We start from the raw sequence: 15,627 nt of genomic DNA on the forward strand, positions 1-15,627 counted from the left end.
TAGGCAATGTACAACAGACAAAACCTATACTTGTGAAGTCGTAGATGGAGCTTTGACAAAGACAAACGGACAAACAGACAAACAGCGGCACATATAGTGGTGCAGTTATGCCCTTCCCCGCCCGTCCCCAAATCCCCTCCCCTCTTCTCCGATCTCACAGGGGTCAAACAACGTCACGCCTACTCTTTGGGTATTGTCATATGTTCTCGCGACATTACCTTCCCTCTTAAAAAGGAACGCGATCACTGACACCTCGCGAGGTTCTTGTTAGTCGTTGTCCGCCCTCTGGCGATGCCGTCTGAAGTGTGTAAAATAGCAGCAAGGAAATCTCTGGGAGTCTAGGAGGAGCTACGGCAAGGTCGATATCAGCATCGTTTTCAGGGCAGCAGAAGGACCATAAGTGGCTGGGATCTAGTGCTGTGTCCCCGAGCGAGGGACAATAAATTGTGAGTTTTGGGATTTATCACCGTGGAAGAAGAAGTAGGAGAGCGACGGAAAGTTTACAATCTGTAGTCTTGTTCCGACCGTGCTAACAAGCTACCCTCACTACTCCTCCTTTCCTCGCCGCTATCCTGCGCCTTTTCTAACCAGTCAGAGCAGCGAGTTCATTTTTCCTGTAAATAGGAAGACGCTTTGTAACGGGTGGCAACCGGGTTTTTGCTCGCATCCATTATATTGTGTGGCCGAGTAAAGCGTTTGATCCACACGCTTTCCACGTTCATCTCTGTTTGCTGTACCATGTCAGCACCATCCTCTGCGTCTTCCGCTCCGGCGGAGAACTCTGCGACGGACCATGATTTTCTAGCCCCGGATGCGGGGCAGAAGCCACCCGGTCCGACGCCCAGTCAAAGCCGTTTCCAAGTGGACCTCGTGGCTGAGGCTGCGGGCGCCGCCGATGATAAGACTCCGAGCTCCGACGCCTCTGCCGCTGCCCCAGATGCTCCGAGTAGCAATCCAGCTGTCAGCGGAGAGGAAGCTAAAGGCCGGTTTCGGGTGGTGAACTTTGCGGATCCGACTGGGGTAGGCAGCGTGGACTCTCCGGAGGCAGCGCCGACTGAGGGAATGCAGAACGGAGACACGGTGATGAGCGAGACTAGCTTACATTCGTCGACTGGGGGGCAACATCACTATCACTATGACACGCACACCAATACCTATTACTTGAGAACTTTTGGTCACAATACCATCGATGCCGTGCCCAACATCGATTTCTACCGGCAGACAGCAGCACCGCTGGGGGAGAAACTCACCAGACCCACCCTGTCGGAGCTGCACGATGAGCTGGACAAGGTAAGACCACTCGCATCACCCGAAACTACTGGTTGAATCATATAGAAATCAGACTACAACTTATCTTATTATAATGGGAATTAACCCCAACTGTCAGAGTGTTCACCTTATGTATTTACAATCTCCGTTTATTGTCTTTAAACCATCACATGCCGCTCTACGTGTTATTGGTAGATGGGAACCTCTGCTTTTCCCGTGTACTCCATCTAGGTCACAGCAGTCCTGTCAGATAAAGTTGTTTTTGTTTTTGTTGTTGTGGTGTGGTTTTTGTTTTTGTTTTTCTTCTTCGGACAGATGCTCTGTAAGATGTTCAGGTCAAAATGACTGAACCCAGACTACCGCTGTGTTTGCTGGTTTGTGTCACTGTTTACGTTATTAAGAAACAAACATATCTAAAGAACATGGCAGATGTTTCCCTTGTAAATGACAGTCGCACTGAAAGCACTTTCGTGTTGCTAGTATTAATTTATTTTTAAGTAAAAACTTTATTTCTGAACTGTGGTGGTGTTTTCCCCCCCTTTTCCTCTAACTGGCCTGGAGTAGCCTGTTATTGTGAAGGTTATATTCTGATAAACTTCAAAGTGACTGTTGGCAGCAGTACCCTGACGAACTGATTTTCACTAACCACAATGAACTCCAACACGGACCCAAGCTTGTATGACAAAGCCCAGGTTCTCAGTGTTTTAAATACATTTTTCCAAAAAAATATCCACTTCAGTTTCATCCATATTGCTCATCTTGTATTGCGTCCATAGCTTAACAGAACATTTGTATGCTGTGTTTTGCTCTGGTGAGAAGTCACCTTGCTTACTGGGTCAGGTTAGATTGTTGGATGTTGCGATAAAGGAAAACGGAAGAATTCTTACACTTTTATTGCGTGTAGAAGTTCTTTATTTACTACAAAGTGTTTCGAGACAACTTTTGTTATAAACTGGCGTGGTCTAAAGAAAATTGCATTAACTTTATGCTGTCTTTCAGCGCAAACCAGTGTCATCACATTTGCAAGTCAAGAATTGTTACTTGGTGCCGAATTACTGGCACCAAATCAAGTCTGTTGACACGAGACTTGATTTTCCGGTATATCATTCAAAACTAAAGCAGGACGCCTTTGTCAATGCCTGCCCACTCCAGTCGATTGTATACCTTATGAAACTTAATGAAAAGTAAAGTCTGTTCTGATCGCTTTTTTTTTTTTTTTTTTTTTTAAATATATATATCTAAACATCAAGTAGTTAGTGTTGAAAAGCTGGTTTTGTTTTTTCAACTAGAACAGGGCTTCTATTGTCTTCCCCAGTCAGGCTATATTGAGACTTTATGGCAAATATTTAGTAGGCAAGTATGTTTCAACACCACAGAATTACAGCTGCTAGCAGATATGCATGATCAGCTGATGGACAATGGAATTTAATTAGCTGCTGTGGTTGGCTGATATTCATACAAGCTGCACTCTTTGGCTCAGTAGATTGGAAATAGCCTTTGAACATTAAATATCATGGGGTTTCTTTTAGTTTGAAGGTCATGGTCACCTTGGTGCTACTACTTTATCATGTCTGTCACTGAGTGTTTTGCAGTGTTTGTGTGGCACGCCCAGATCGAAATGTGGAATGGAAATTCCACCAATTGATTGTTGCTTCTGGTTGTTTTTCATGGCAATCAATGAGTCCTCTTATAAAGTTGGTAAAGTGTCTATGTGAAAGCTGAACGCATTGTCTTTATGTAATTGACTGTGGCAGTAAACTCCACTGAGAGTCTTGAGCCTCTAGTGACATGGGCCGTCAGGAACAGGCAGGTAAGTAAGTGTTGCCGTCCTGTAATGTTGAGCTCCAAAACAGCACCTTCAATAGCGCTGCGCTATGGGTCCATATTGAAGAGCCGGAAGGGAAACTGTGACAGGGAAGATTTTATTCAGTCCAGAGCAGCAGAGCATAAACACACTGTGCTTAAATATTGATGTCGCACTCAGTGCTGCTGAAGTTTGACATTAGACTGGAATATTGTACATAAAATACTGCTCTCTATACTTTTAGAGTAGCTGGGACAGTAGTTAAGGATAAGTTCAGTCTTAACTCGAGTCTTAATGGCATTTTTGCCGCAATACTTGCAAAATGTGCAGTTTCTTTCATGTCCTCTTATTGCTCCTGGATTTTAATGTGCTGAATCCAAAAACAACAGTTAAAAAAAAACTATGGATAAGCTATTTAGTTTAATTTTACACCTATGCACTTTGTTTAGATGATTTTCAATCATACATTGTGAGCATAGAGATATATCTCTATCTGTATATGGTAGGTGAATTATTGTGATGTGACGCTTTCTTAATTTTGTAACAAGATTTAAAAAAAAAAAAAAGAGATGAAGAACATTTGATGCAAACCATTATATTGGAAGGCACAGCTGGATTGTTCCACATCAAATCTCAAAAGATTTTCCCGAATTTATTCAGAGGTAGGCCAAGTCAGGATGTGGGTGTGGGATGCTGTGACACTGAGACATGCACAGTTAATCAGTTAGGTCTGACGTCTCGTGATGATGCCAGATATGAATAAGTGATTGAACATGTGATCCACATGTTTATTCATGTTAGTTTCATCACTTGACCACACATCATTTTTTTTTTTTTTTTTAAATAAATAGATGTTTACACAACTAAACAAAAGTAATTCAACAATGTCATGCACAAATGGAGGATGTGCAAAGGTGTCAAATTCTGAGTCGCAGTACCTTCCACAACATATCTGAAAAGAATTTATTTTTTAAAGTTTATTATAATAATCTTTAAAAAAAAAAATCTGTAGCCTTATTTTGCATCATCAGATTTGTTGCTACGGAGAAGGTCAAAGTAAGACCAAGTAAGAGTAGAGGTCAAAAGTTCAAATATCCTGCAATTTAGGCATATTATGTACATGTTATAATGATGTTGTATTATAATTAAATTATATTTTGATAGTATACTGTGTGTGTAGGTATGTGTGAGGTCTTAAAGACCTCTTAGTACAATCCCATATGGAAAAGAAATAGTAAAAACTTATATGTGATTACTCATGAAAGTGGCCACTTTCTCATTACTTTCATATATTGTTTTAGTAAGTATCCAAAACATACAAGTTTCATTATATAATTTTTCAAGGGATCTTATATCTGTTTTCACTCTTATATGCTTTTCATACAAGTTTCACACAAGACAGATACAAACTTTATAAGATTTATATCTTTTCCATATGGGATATCACACCGATAGAAAACTGCTATCAGACTGCTTGCTTACAGGATATTTAGAAGTAGAATGGCAGGCAGAACCTTTAACTTTCAGTTCAATTTAATTAAATAATCAGCTGCATTATTTAGTATTTTGTGATTGGTATTGTTATAGTTGTCAAAGGCTTGTTTGCCCGGTGGCCTTGTTAATTGGGTAAGTGTGACGGCATTGTAGTGCATCGGTTAAGACTGTTTATTCAGAACAAAAAAGGTTCCAAGTTACCATTTGCTACTAGGCTGGGTGCTTTCTGCGAGGAGTTTGCATATTCTTAAGGTGGATAAAATGCTTAAGGGGTTACAGTTAAGTGCTGCTGTTTTGTCAGTCTATATGGATATGAAATGTGGGATTGTAAGTTGTTGATTAGTAGAGAGGTACACATTGTAAAAGTGCCTGCTGCTTTCAGGGGACGTTGCAGGGTCGATTTGCACAATGGAACCCTTGTTTAAGTCTTACAAGCTTTTTTTTTTTTTTTTTTTTTCCCCCCCTTTTGAAGCAAATCCCTCCTGTGTTTCTAGTACCTCACAGCCCTGCAGATTGTACAGGCTGTATACAGAAACAGGAAGCGAAGGACCCCCTGGGCTTTTAGTGTGTCATTTGACAAGCAGTGGAGTCCTTTTGTCTCAGAATCAGCCATAGATGATGGTCTTACAGCTGTAGTAACAATCTCGCTCACTGGCTCGCACACGTGCACACCCTCTCTGTGTCTCTTTCTCACAGAGCCTTTTGGCAACTGCGTGAGAGAGAGAAAGAGCTTTTTGTCTGCAGAGGACCTGGCTTCTTCCTTATTCCCGTGTGCGTCACATAGACCCTGATGTCAGAAATAGCACAATGACCCCACCCCCTTGTGAGACGCAAGTACAGTAATTAAGCTGAGAGTAAAACAATAGCGGTATTAGCAGTAGCTGTGCGTATTCCGTTGAATTTATTTTGGCGGTAATGTATCTGTGAGAATATGTAACTATTGATGCTTTAGTTTAGATATGATAAAACAGTCCTTGAAAAACAAGCAAGTGCTGCAAAACCATCCTATTATATATACTTCTATACTTCTTATCATGACTCTCAAACTTTTGTCAGTCTCTATACTGCTTATATTGTCCTTATAGGTTGCAAATAATTTATTATGTAACTTCACCCTGTCAGTTGACACTCGTGTTTCAACCAATGTGTTTTACAGTGCTGTCACAGAAACTGTAGTTACTCTGAGACGCGCTAATAAGAGTTTTCTTAGTGTCTGTTTAGACATTATTTCCATGTTTAACTAGCCAATCAGGACATGAATTGTTTTTTGACATTAACAAAAAATGTGGGTTCCAGTTTACTTTCTAAGATACCTCAATCACCCCAGCTCTGTTGGAGTGCAACAAAATTCCACTCTTTTTTCCCCCCCCCTCTTTTCAGAGGAGTGGAATTTTTTCCCTTCAAGGATCAGAACAGAATTGACCTTCATAACCACATTTCCTGTTGTCTGCAGTTTCTGCTCGGCGTATTACAACAGCTTGACTGGCCACTCCCAGCACATAAGTTTAGCACTTCACAAAGCCCATACCCCACCTTGATTTGGGGACTCACTAGCAGCATGAGAGGTGAATTTTAATGTCGGGAAAAGGGGAAATGGTTTGGAAAAATAGCTCCCTGTTAAATCCAGACTCGAATATAAAATTCTCCTCGCATACCAGGGTCTTGTATAATCAGGCCCCATCTAATCTTTGTGACCTTATAGTACTGTATCGCCACAATTGAGGACTTCACTGTCAGACTGATGGCTTTCTTGTGGTTCCTAGGATATTTAAAAGCACTATAGGAGGCAGAAACTTTAGCTTTCAGGCCCCTCTTCTGTGGAACCATCTCCCAGCTTGGATTCGGGAGACAGACATCCTCTGTACTTTTAATATTAGGCTGATCTGGACTACTCATCGTCTCATTAATTCAATTCATTTCACAACAACAGTCACCTCAGGACACTTAATTATTCATTAGACCGCTCTGTCATTGTCGGGAATGCCATACAAGTGTGTGGGCGCCATAGAAACTATTGAGTACCTTTTTTTTTTTTTTTGAGTTGTTGCAATGAAATTCCAGCAAAAAGGACTAGCCCCCACGTCATTTTTTTTTTCACTTCAATTTTCAGGGTGTCTTTGATGTTCTCTGTTCATTGATAATTCATACACATTACAAATTTGCACACCCAGATACGTCTGTGTTGCAAGTATCAGTTATATGTGGAGATGTGCCATAGCAAGGCAACTTGAATTTTTTATGAGTCTCTTAATAATTCATTATTAGTCTGATCTTATCCATTCGGGAAATGAGATTTTTCAAAAAAAAAAAAAATGCCTTGACAAACAAGCTGATGCCGTGTACTTTGACATCATTGTCATCAGAACAACCCTGCTGTTTGGTCTCACATTACATCTCCAGTTAGTCTCGTGTCTGACAGGAAATTAATGCTGCTTCCTGTTTTCTTCAATAATCTGCTCAGAAAACAGCAAGGGTCATAACTTTTCATTCACCTTGAATTGGGGACAGTTGGACAAAAAGAGCTTTGTGAGTTAACGTGTCATATTTCTAGAGAGGGGACATGTGCATGTTGTTCAGAAGGAAACAATTTGATGAAAAGGTCAAAGATGTTTAGAGGTCAACTTCATGTGCTTGCAGCCTCTCCCTTTTGCTTACTTAGAGCTTGTTTCACAAGGAGAAAAATCTTATTCCCTTGATCATGGTTAGCATCATGGAAAATTGGCAAACATCCCTTTTATATCAAGTGTTTACAAATTGTCCCTTGTGTGTGCACATGCAAGCCGTATGGCAGGATGTGCCCACAGTTGGACTAATTAGCATTCTATTGCAAGATTCAACTACTCGTGGTAGCCTAGTTCCATGCACAGATGTACACAAAGCCCATGTGGTGCACAGTTAGTCATCAGTAGTGCAAAAATAAGCAAAATTGTTCAGAATGTGAGTGTCTATGAAAGTCTGAATGTTTAAGAAATGTGATGTGAAATGATAATTTTGTTTCAAAAAGAACAGCTTTTTGAAAATGTGGCATATATAAAAAGTGTTTTATGTTAACACTAAGGATCTGGTTACCCAGGACAGCTAGCTGGTTAGCAGTGACAGAACAAGTGTCTATAGCTCAAGCAGTTCTCTACTAATCGGAAGTTTGCAAGAGCAAGAAGGTCCTGAGTTCAACTCCATCATCTGGCTGGGGCTTTTCTGTGTGGAGCTTACATGTTCTCCCTGTGTTTCCATGGGTTCTCTCTGGGTACGCTGGAGATCTTATTTTATAATACATATCTTTATTATTGCTCAACCCTGCACAGTCACTAGTTAGCTAGTGACAAGTCACAGGTCACTAGCTAACTATCAACCAGTGGATAACTCTTCCAGTGGATAACATACCGATACTTACACTCTAAACTGCTAAGCAGCTCTTATCAAAAGCTTCTCTGTTTGTGGGACTCTACCTCTACCTCACTCGTCACCTCTTTTACACTCACACCAGAGTTAAATAGTAATTTGACACAATTGGGAAAACAAAAGTCTCTGCACTGTGAGGACAGGCCATTTTGATTCCGTCAGCGGCCCTCAGCAGACAGCGGAAAATCCAACACTGGGAGCGTTTCAGGACCGTAAAAGAATAATGAACTGAGTTGTGGGAGGTTTCTCCAAACAATGGTGAGATGTCTGAGGGAGTGGACATATGATCGGCCCTCTCGGCCAATGATCATTGTGCAAGGAGGACTGTCAGCCTGAGCATTCATCAGCATCAATCAGACTCAGAAGATGCTTACCACTGTATAATATGTATAGTATGTGGAACAGAGCGTACCTGTGAACAGAGCTATGGAGATATCCTTAAGTCTTAAATGACTAACAAGCAATGCGGTCTTTCGGTTAGTATTTAGGTATGAACACAAAGCCACCAGTACAAATCAAAGATGAAAACCAGCACAATGAAACTTTAAACGGCAATTGCAACCTGACATCAGTTTGTTACCTGTTGAAGTTCAGCAGCAGCTGGCTTCACCGCAAATGACGACTTTCTTTATCACAGTGTTTGGCTGGGGTCAGCATTCATTCATCTTTAACATCACTCAGAGTTCTTTGCTAGCTTAGTGTCAATATACTGTACATGCAGGTGCTTGCGAACACCGGAAGTTGTGTTAACAGTGTAATCTTTTTTTTTTTTTCTTTTTTTTCTTCTTCCTGGAGCAGTCTCCACTTTTTATTGCAGGATGACAGCACAATGGCAAACATTGCGCTGTCATCCTGCAATAAAGCTAAAAATAATGTCCATATCCAAACTGTAGATTGCGTCGATCTTTTCTTCCTGCAGCACACAGTTTGTACAGATATCGATGTTTTTAAAAAATTGCATCAAGTTTTGGGGTGATGAATTACAAACTGTGGTCGGAATAGAAACGGATGCATAATACTGCAACAGAAATGCAGGTCTCTACATGCATCTCTACAGACAGCATGCTAACACATTACCACAATAATTCTAAACTATCACTTTAAAGTCTCTTTAGGTTGGTTTTCGTCTTTGTTTTGTGTTGTTGGTTTTGTATTTATACGTAAAAGCTGAAGGCTCATATGTCTGTCCTCATTAGAATAGGGATTTGTGTTGGGTTGTTGAACTGTAGCCTCAGTTCTCTTTCAAACCTCACTTTGTATCTCATTATGACTAATCATGGAAGCTCCACCACCACCATGTCTATCCAACACAGACAAACGCGCCAAGGACACAGGGATCCAGTGACCCCTTTATAATAGCTCCTGGGCCCTTCTTGCTTATTTTTCCTTGCAAAGATCATAAGAGCTCTTCAGTGGTTCTAGACCAGGATATTTTACTTAACTATTTACTGACACAGCTATCAAGGTAGTCCACAAATGTGGGTTTTTCTGATTTCAGGAATATCTATTATGCTGTAATGATACATTTTTGTTGAGGAAATATATTCTTCTTGGAGAAGTTGATGCATTGCTGCATACCCACATGTTATAAAACTAGCTAGTCCCACGATTTGGGAGGAGATGTGTATTGCTGCTGATCTCATTTTCTGGGTCTCTAGGGGTGCAATACAGTGGCCACGTTATGGGCATGGCCATTGCAGGGGAGCGATCTCTGTGACTCAGTCTCTCCAGCCTGCCTTGCCAGGATAAGCAGGTTATTATTGATTCTCTGTACCAGCCATAATGGCCTAGGGGATCGTTTGAGAAGGTAAAAACTTCTATGCAGTGCGAAAACAACCGGAGGAAGATGCAGGTTAAGACTTTTGACCTCTGTCTTCCCCATAAACCCATGCCACACTATCCATTGCCTACCCGGGCTTTGTGGATATGCCAGTAAGGGAGTGTAATATAGGCTTCAGCGGTCCTACTTCCCAGCTGCCTGAGTAGCAGGGTCTGTAGATTGCCTACCAATGGGGAAAAAGTCTTCTGTTGCTGCCACACCTGCTGCTGCTTGAAGCCGTCAATCCAACCATCCACAAGGAAAATGTTCAACTTAGGAATTGTAGTGGCTGCCAGGGTCTTAGTGGGCAGCACTCACAGAGATCACTCCTCTAACCTCTCCAAGTACTTATTAACTGTTCCCTTCTTCTCTCAATAAATCGAGAGAGTCAGACACTTTCTCAGGTTCTAATCTAAGCTGTGTAATGGCCATCTTTGTTCTACCCATATACACAGTCAAGGAGGAGCACGGGTTCCTTCAGTGCCCCCCACTTCAATTTATTCACCTCTCCTCAATGCTTTGTGGGGGCAGTTCAAGGAGAGAAAGACGTGTACACATGTTTGGGTTTTTTGGGTCGCCCAAGGAGAGTGCAGCTGTCCCGGCTTTGAACTTCCATCCTCCTGGGCCCCTTGGCCGGATGGAGGATTGGTGGGCATGTGCAGTCCATTCATGGTTCTTGACCATTGTTGGCAGGGGTTACAGACTAGTTTGCAATGAAACCACCCACTTTCAGTGGTGTGGTGTTTTCAGTGTCTGCTCTCCAAAGCCATTGAGCTGGGAGCGGGACTTGGACTCTTCATCATATTTAGAATATTTTATGTATGCACTTACAGTAAAGAGGAAGCAGAGGAAAAACACACAGGTACTGTTACGCAGCCTATCTGGCCTAGGTTTCGGCACCAGTGACATCTCCCATTCAGAGTATAGAATATCTAGGCCTCAAACTTTCTTTTCAGGCCTTTCTGTAGTGAGGTGCTCAGGGACTGTTGAGGATGTGGGATTTTCAGGGTTGGGTGTCCTCCCTGAGACGTGAACCATATAGTGAGAATTTCCCTGAATGTTTACTGGCTCTAAGTCACTGGAGAGACTCTACAGTGTTCATTATTGGTGTTCCCTTTGGTACAGTTATTACGAGGCAAAACTCTGACAACAGATGGTTTGTTGACGGGGTGGGGGCTGTTTTCATGGGGGAGGCTCCAGGCCCCTTAGGGTCCGTTGTGTGTAAATATAAATTACCTGGAGCTGACTGCAGTTTTTCTGGCTTTGAGGTTTTGTTTTTTTTTTTTTGGGGTTTTTTTTCTGCTGCTTTTGAAAATTTGTCCTGTCTTGGTCTGGACAGACAATACAATGGCAACACATATAAATGGTCATGGAGCCACTCGCTCTGTGACTTTGCAAAGTCACAACCTGATAGCACATATCATGTCATTAAGTGGGACACACATTCCCGGTGTTTTGAACATCAATTTGGCTCTGCTCTCCTGAGGGGAAACTACAGGGTGTTGACACTCCATCCAGAAATAGTCCACCACCTGTGGGAGAGGTTTGGCCAGGCGTCCGCAGATCTGTTCACATCATGCAAAAAAATCACAATGACCTCTGTTCTTTTCAGTAGTGACGGAGCAGTGACGGTCTATGATTTTAATAGCTCCTTACTGGCATAGCCATGGATGGCGGGGCTAGCCTATCTGCTCAGTTGCGAGCCCTTGCACAGGGACCTGGTATTTCAGTAGCATGGATAGATTTTTCATCCACATTCATATTGCGTTATTTTTGTGCCGCTATTCTGAGCGCACGAAAAAAAAATTGCAGGTGCAAGTGTTGCATTTTGAGAAGAAATTTATTTTGAGCGAAAAAAAGCTAAATTTGAGTGAACAAAATTCATTGCTGCGTGCAAAAAATGTATTTCAGTGTTTGCTATTATCCACACACACGCACAATAGCAGCTCTTCTCGCTCAGTTTTTGCATTTGCGCTTGCTCGTAATGTGTTACTTGCACTCTCAACATTTCTGCCTGTGCGCGCTGAACTCTTTCTGTACACAGTTATATTTGTGCCACAAAACCAGCCAATCACAGACTTGGATGAAAAAAATCTGATTAGCTGTTTTGGTCTCCAATCAGCTCGAAATGACGAAATGTAATATCCCAGAATCCATTTGGTCCAAAACTCAAACAAAGCAGTGGCGGAGGAACACAGAGTGGCGGAGTTTGAAATATTACTCTTTCTGGGTCACAAAATAAACTTTTAAAAATGTTTTCATGCGAGAAAGTCACAGCTTCATGCGAGAATTCATGCAGCAATGAATTTTGATCACTCAAATTTAGCTTTTATTCGCTCAAAATAAATTTCTTCTCAAAATGCAACACTTGCACCTGCAAAATTCTTATTATTATTTTTTTTTTTACGTGCGCTCAGAATAGTGGCACAAAAATAACGCCATACATTCAGAGCAGGCTGAATTTAAAAGTATCTGGGCTCCCTCTGATCGTGATTGAGAGCATTTGGAGTGCAAGAACTCTTTTGCCACATGCTCACTTTATGATGGCAAATGTTGTGTATTTGAAAAAGAGTGCACAGCTAGCAATATGATTCCTTATCAGTTCTCTTTTCTAGATAAGGAAGGAACATTTTCCACTATTGAAGTGTATTTAGCTGCAGTTTCAGCAAGTCATGTTGGCTTTGGTAATGCACCAGTTGGCCAGCATTCTCTGATAAGGAGATTTGTGAATGATGTCCACAGACTGAGGCCTACTATTAAGCAACTCACTCAAGCCTTGGAGTGAGTTGTCTTAAAGGCTCTTTCACTCAAAACTGTCGTATTCCTCGGTTTGTCATCATTGAAAAGGATGTGTGAGTTGCATGCTTTATCGTTATACATTATCTGTCTGCAATTTTTCCCCAACTATAGTAAGAAGACCCTGCCCCCTAATGTTGCCTTTATGCCTAACGTTAGGGAATTTGCATTACGCATTTATCTAGGCGGTACTAAGGGGTTTATGAGAAGCAACTAGCTCTTTGTGGGCTTCCTCTAATACTGGCAAGCTGTGTCGCACCAGCCAGGTAATAAAGGCTATTGTGATGGCAATATCACAGCACAATCCCCTACTTTCATGGACATGTGGAAGAAATACCCCGTAGCCCCACAACAAGGAAGTATTCTAAAAGGGTTGGGGGACACTGTGTCCTTGAAGTGATTGGTCTGTCTTGGACATAGGTGGTGGTGGTGGACCTTCCATCATTGGTCATGACAAGAGGTGCGAGATTCCTCACATTGTTTTCAGAGAACTTGGATTATGCTAGTAACCACAAGTTCTACATTGTTAACTGGAAATTATGTGACATGTCAATTTACAAATGTAACATGCATTATTTTAAAGGAAAGTAATGAGTAATGTATAATAATAACTTTTTTTTTTTTAGTAACAACCCCAACCGCAGTTCCCTATTCTATGATGTGCTCCTTAATTCAGCACTGCTACATGATTTGGTAAAATCCTCTCCGTGGGAGAGAGTAGCCTCCCCCCCCCCCCTTAAGATACAGATTGTCAATCAAAGGTCTACTTAAGGATCTATCCTGTGTGCTTCAAGATTCACAAGAGGGTTTTTTTGTTTGTTTGTTTTTTAACTTTACTGTGCACAAGGTTAGGTTTTGTAAAACCTAAACTGCAAAATTAATTAATTTTATTTTGTGTAACTACCATTTGTGGCACATCATGATACAGTTTTCAAAAACATCCAAAGCTCTTGATGCTTTGTCATTGTTGTGCAGAGACGGCCTTTGTGTTGTTTCAGTCATGTAGAAACTGTTCACTAACCCATTCTGTGTTGTTTTGTGCAAGTAGAATGGGGAGCTGAATTTAAAAGGCAGTGACTTAAACTTATTAAATTTGTTCCTAACACAGAGCCAGCAAGTAAATTCAACAACATACTATCCTAATACGTAGCATGTGATGGATGATCTGATATCCTCGTGTTGGTGTTGTTCCCAGACCATCATGAAAATGTTGTTCCAGGTTCAACATTGCAAGTGACCAATCACATTGTTGTGACGTTATTCTTTTGCGCGCCAAGCCATTCGTGCATTTATGAAATTCCAATGTTATCAATTCTGCTTACTGTTTATTAAAGGGTTACGGTTAGGGTCAGGGTTCGTTGATCGGCAGACAGAGGCGGTTTCACGCAGCTTTAGTACAGTTTTTTGTTTTACGCCGGTTTTTCCCGAAGTCGCAAAAGTATGACGTCACAACATTCTGATTGGTCACTTGCAATGTTGATCCTGAAACAACATTTAGTATGATGATCTGGGAACAACACCAACACGAGGATATCAGATCAACCAGCATGTGATACTGCTTTCAGCTTCTTCTCCAGCTTTCATTACTGAGCACATGAACACTGTTTCTCCTTTTACTGCTTATATAAGATAAGACATGCTTATATAAATAATGACCATAAATTCTCTTAGAGCCCAGCTGATGTAGGATTTATTAGACTCATACTGATTTAGCGCTGCCACAAACAATTATTTTGACAGTCGACTAGTCACCGATTATTTTTGCGACTAATCGACTAATCAGATCATGCATCCATTGGACGTAAAACGTACAGCTTATTGCACCAGCATGCATCTGCTCTTATATAACTATCATTAGCTTACAGCTTTAAGTGTTTAAGGTCTGTGCTAACTAAAAATAAAGACAAGATGATAGTTTATTAAATTTTAATAAAATTAGCAGATTGTTTCGGTGAAGTTTAATAAACTCCTTGCTATCTAAAATATAACGGGACACCGGAGTATATTCTCGAGCATCTCACACTTCTGATAATCAGCCGTCTGTTTGACGTTTACTCAGCTGTGTAAAAACTTTAACCTCAGCCAAACCGATTTACTCAGGAACAAATGAAATACTGAAAAAAGCCAAACAATAGCATTTTTAAGTTAGCTAAGTGACTTCTATATGTTTAACCTGAGTAGCCAAAGACGGCGGTGGGTTTGAAAACGATTTGCCGTGAGTCTGGTGTTCTCAGCTGCTCTAGTGAGCCTTGCCCCCGGCTAGCTATCGAGCTAGTGGGTAACAGACGTCTCCGAAAACGTCGGAGTGCTTTTGAAAATATGTGGTGTCTTGATAAACTGAGCAGATATTTGAGGTTTACAGAGCTACATTCTCACCTGAAAATATGTTAAATGTTTATTGTGACCCAGAAATAATAATAAGAGTAATATTAAAACGAACTAGCTGCCGCCATTGTTGTAAACTGAGCTGGGCTGTGCTATGAATTCTGGGACAAAGCTACTTCTTCTTCTTCGGGGTTTAACGGCAGCTGGCATCCTTGTACATACAGTGCTGCCATCTTCTGTTTCAGTCCGTTATTACACTCTTAAATCCTGCTACTTATTCCTGCGTCTTTTGTGATCTTACAAAGCTTCAAACGACGCGTCGACTATTAAATCAGTCGTCGACGATTTTGATAGTCGTGACTAGTCGACTAATCGTGGCAGCCCTAACGGATATCTAATGAGTTTTTAAAATCCAATAAAAGCAACTTTTTCAGAAAGGGAAAACATTCCATAAAACAAACATAAAAAGATTGTTGTTGCCTTGCATCCACTATCAACTATCTTTCTCTCATCTAAAGTCAGGTTGTGGTGGGTCTATGCTAAGCAAGGTTTTCCAAATGTCTATCTTCCCAGCCACATTCCAGGTCCTCTTCAGTTTCTTAATCCAGAATTCCTCTAGATTTCTGAGCTCCCCGCCCTGTCTCTAAGGCCGAGAAACTCATATTCATGACCTTACTCATTACCCAGAGTTCATGGTCATAGATTGACTGACTGATAAAAT

General features: G+C 41.2%; 1 protein-coding gene across 2 annotated transcripts in view; it reads left to right on the forward strand.

Annotated features, from left to right (window-relative positions):
• The first annotated feature begins 245 nt into the window (after positions 1-245).
• Positions 246-15,627, forward strand: part of slc12a2 (solute carrier family 12 member 2) — a 62,674-nt gene continuing 47,292 nt past the window's right edge. For both annotated transcript variants that reach the window (XM_026172708.1, XM_026172709.1), the window contains exon 1: positions 246-1,290. In XM_026172708.1, the coding sequence (XP_026028493.1) occupies positions 739-1,290 (552 nt within the window). In that variant the 5' untranslated portion in view covers positions 246-738. The remainder of the gene's footprint in view (positions 1,291-15,627) is intronic.

This window comes from Astatotilapia calliptera, chromosome 7 (genome assembly GCF_900246225.1).
Source record: "Astatotilapia calliptera chromosome 7, fAstCal1.2, whole genome shotgun sequence".
In the NCBI taxonomy this organism is placed as follows: domain Eukaryota; kingdom Metazoa; phylum Chordata; class Actinopteri; order Cichliformes; family Cichlidae; genus Astatotilapia; species Astatotilapia calliptera.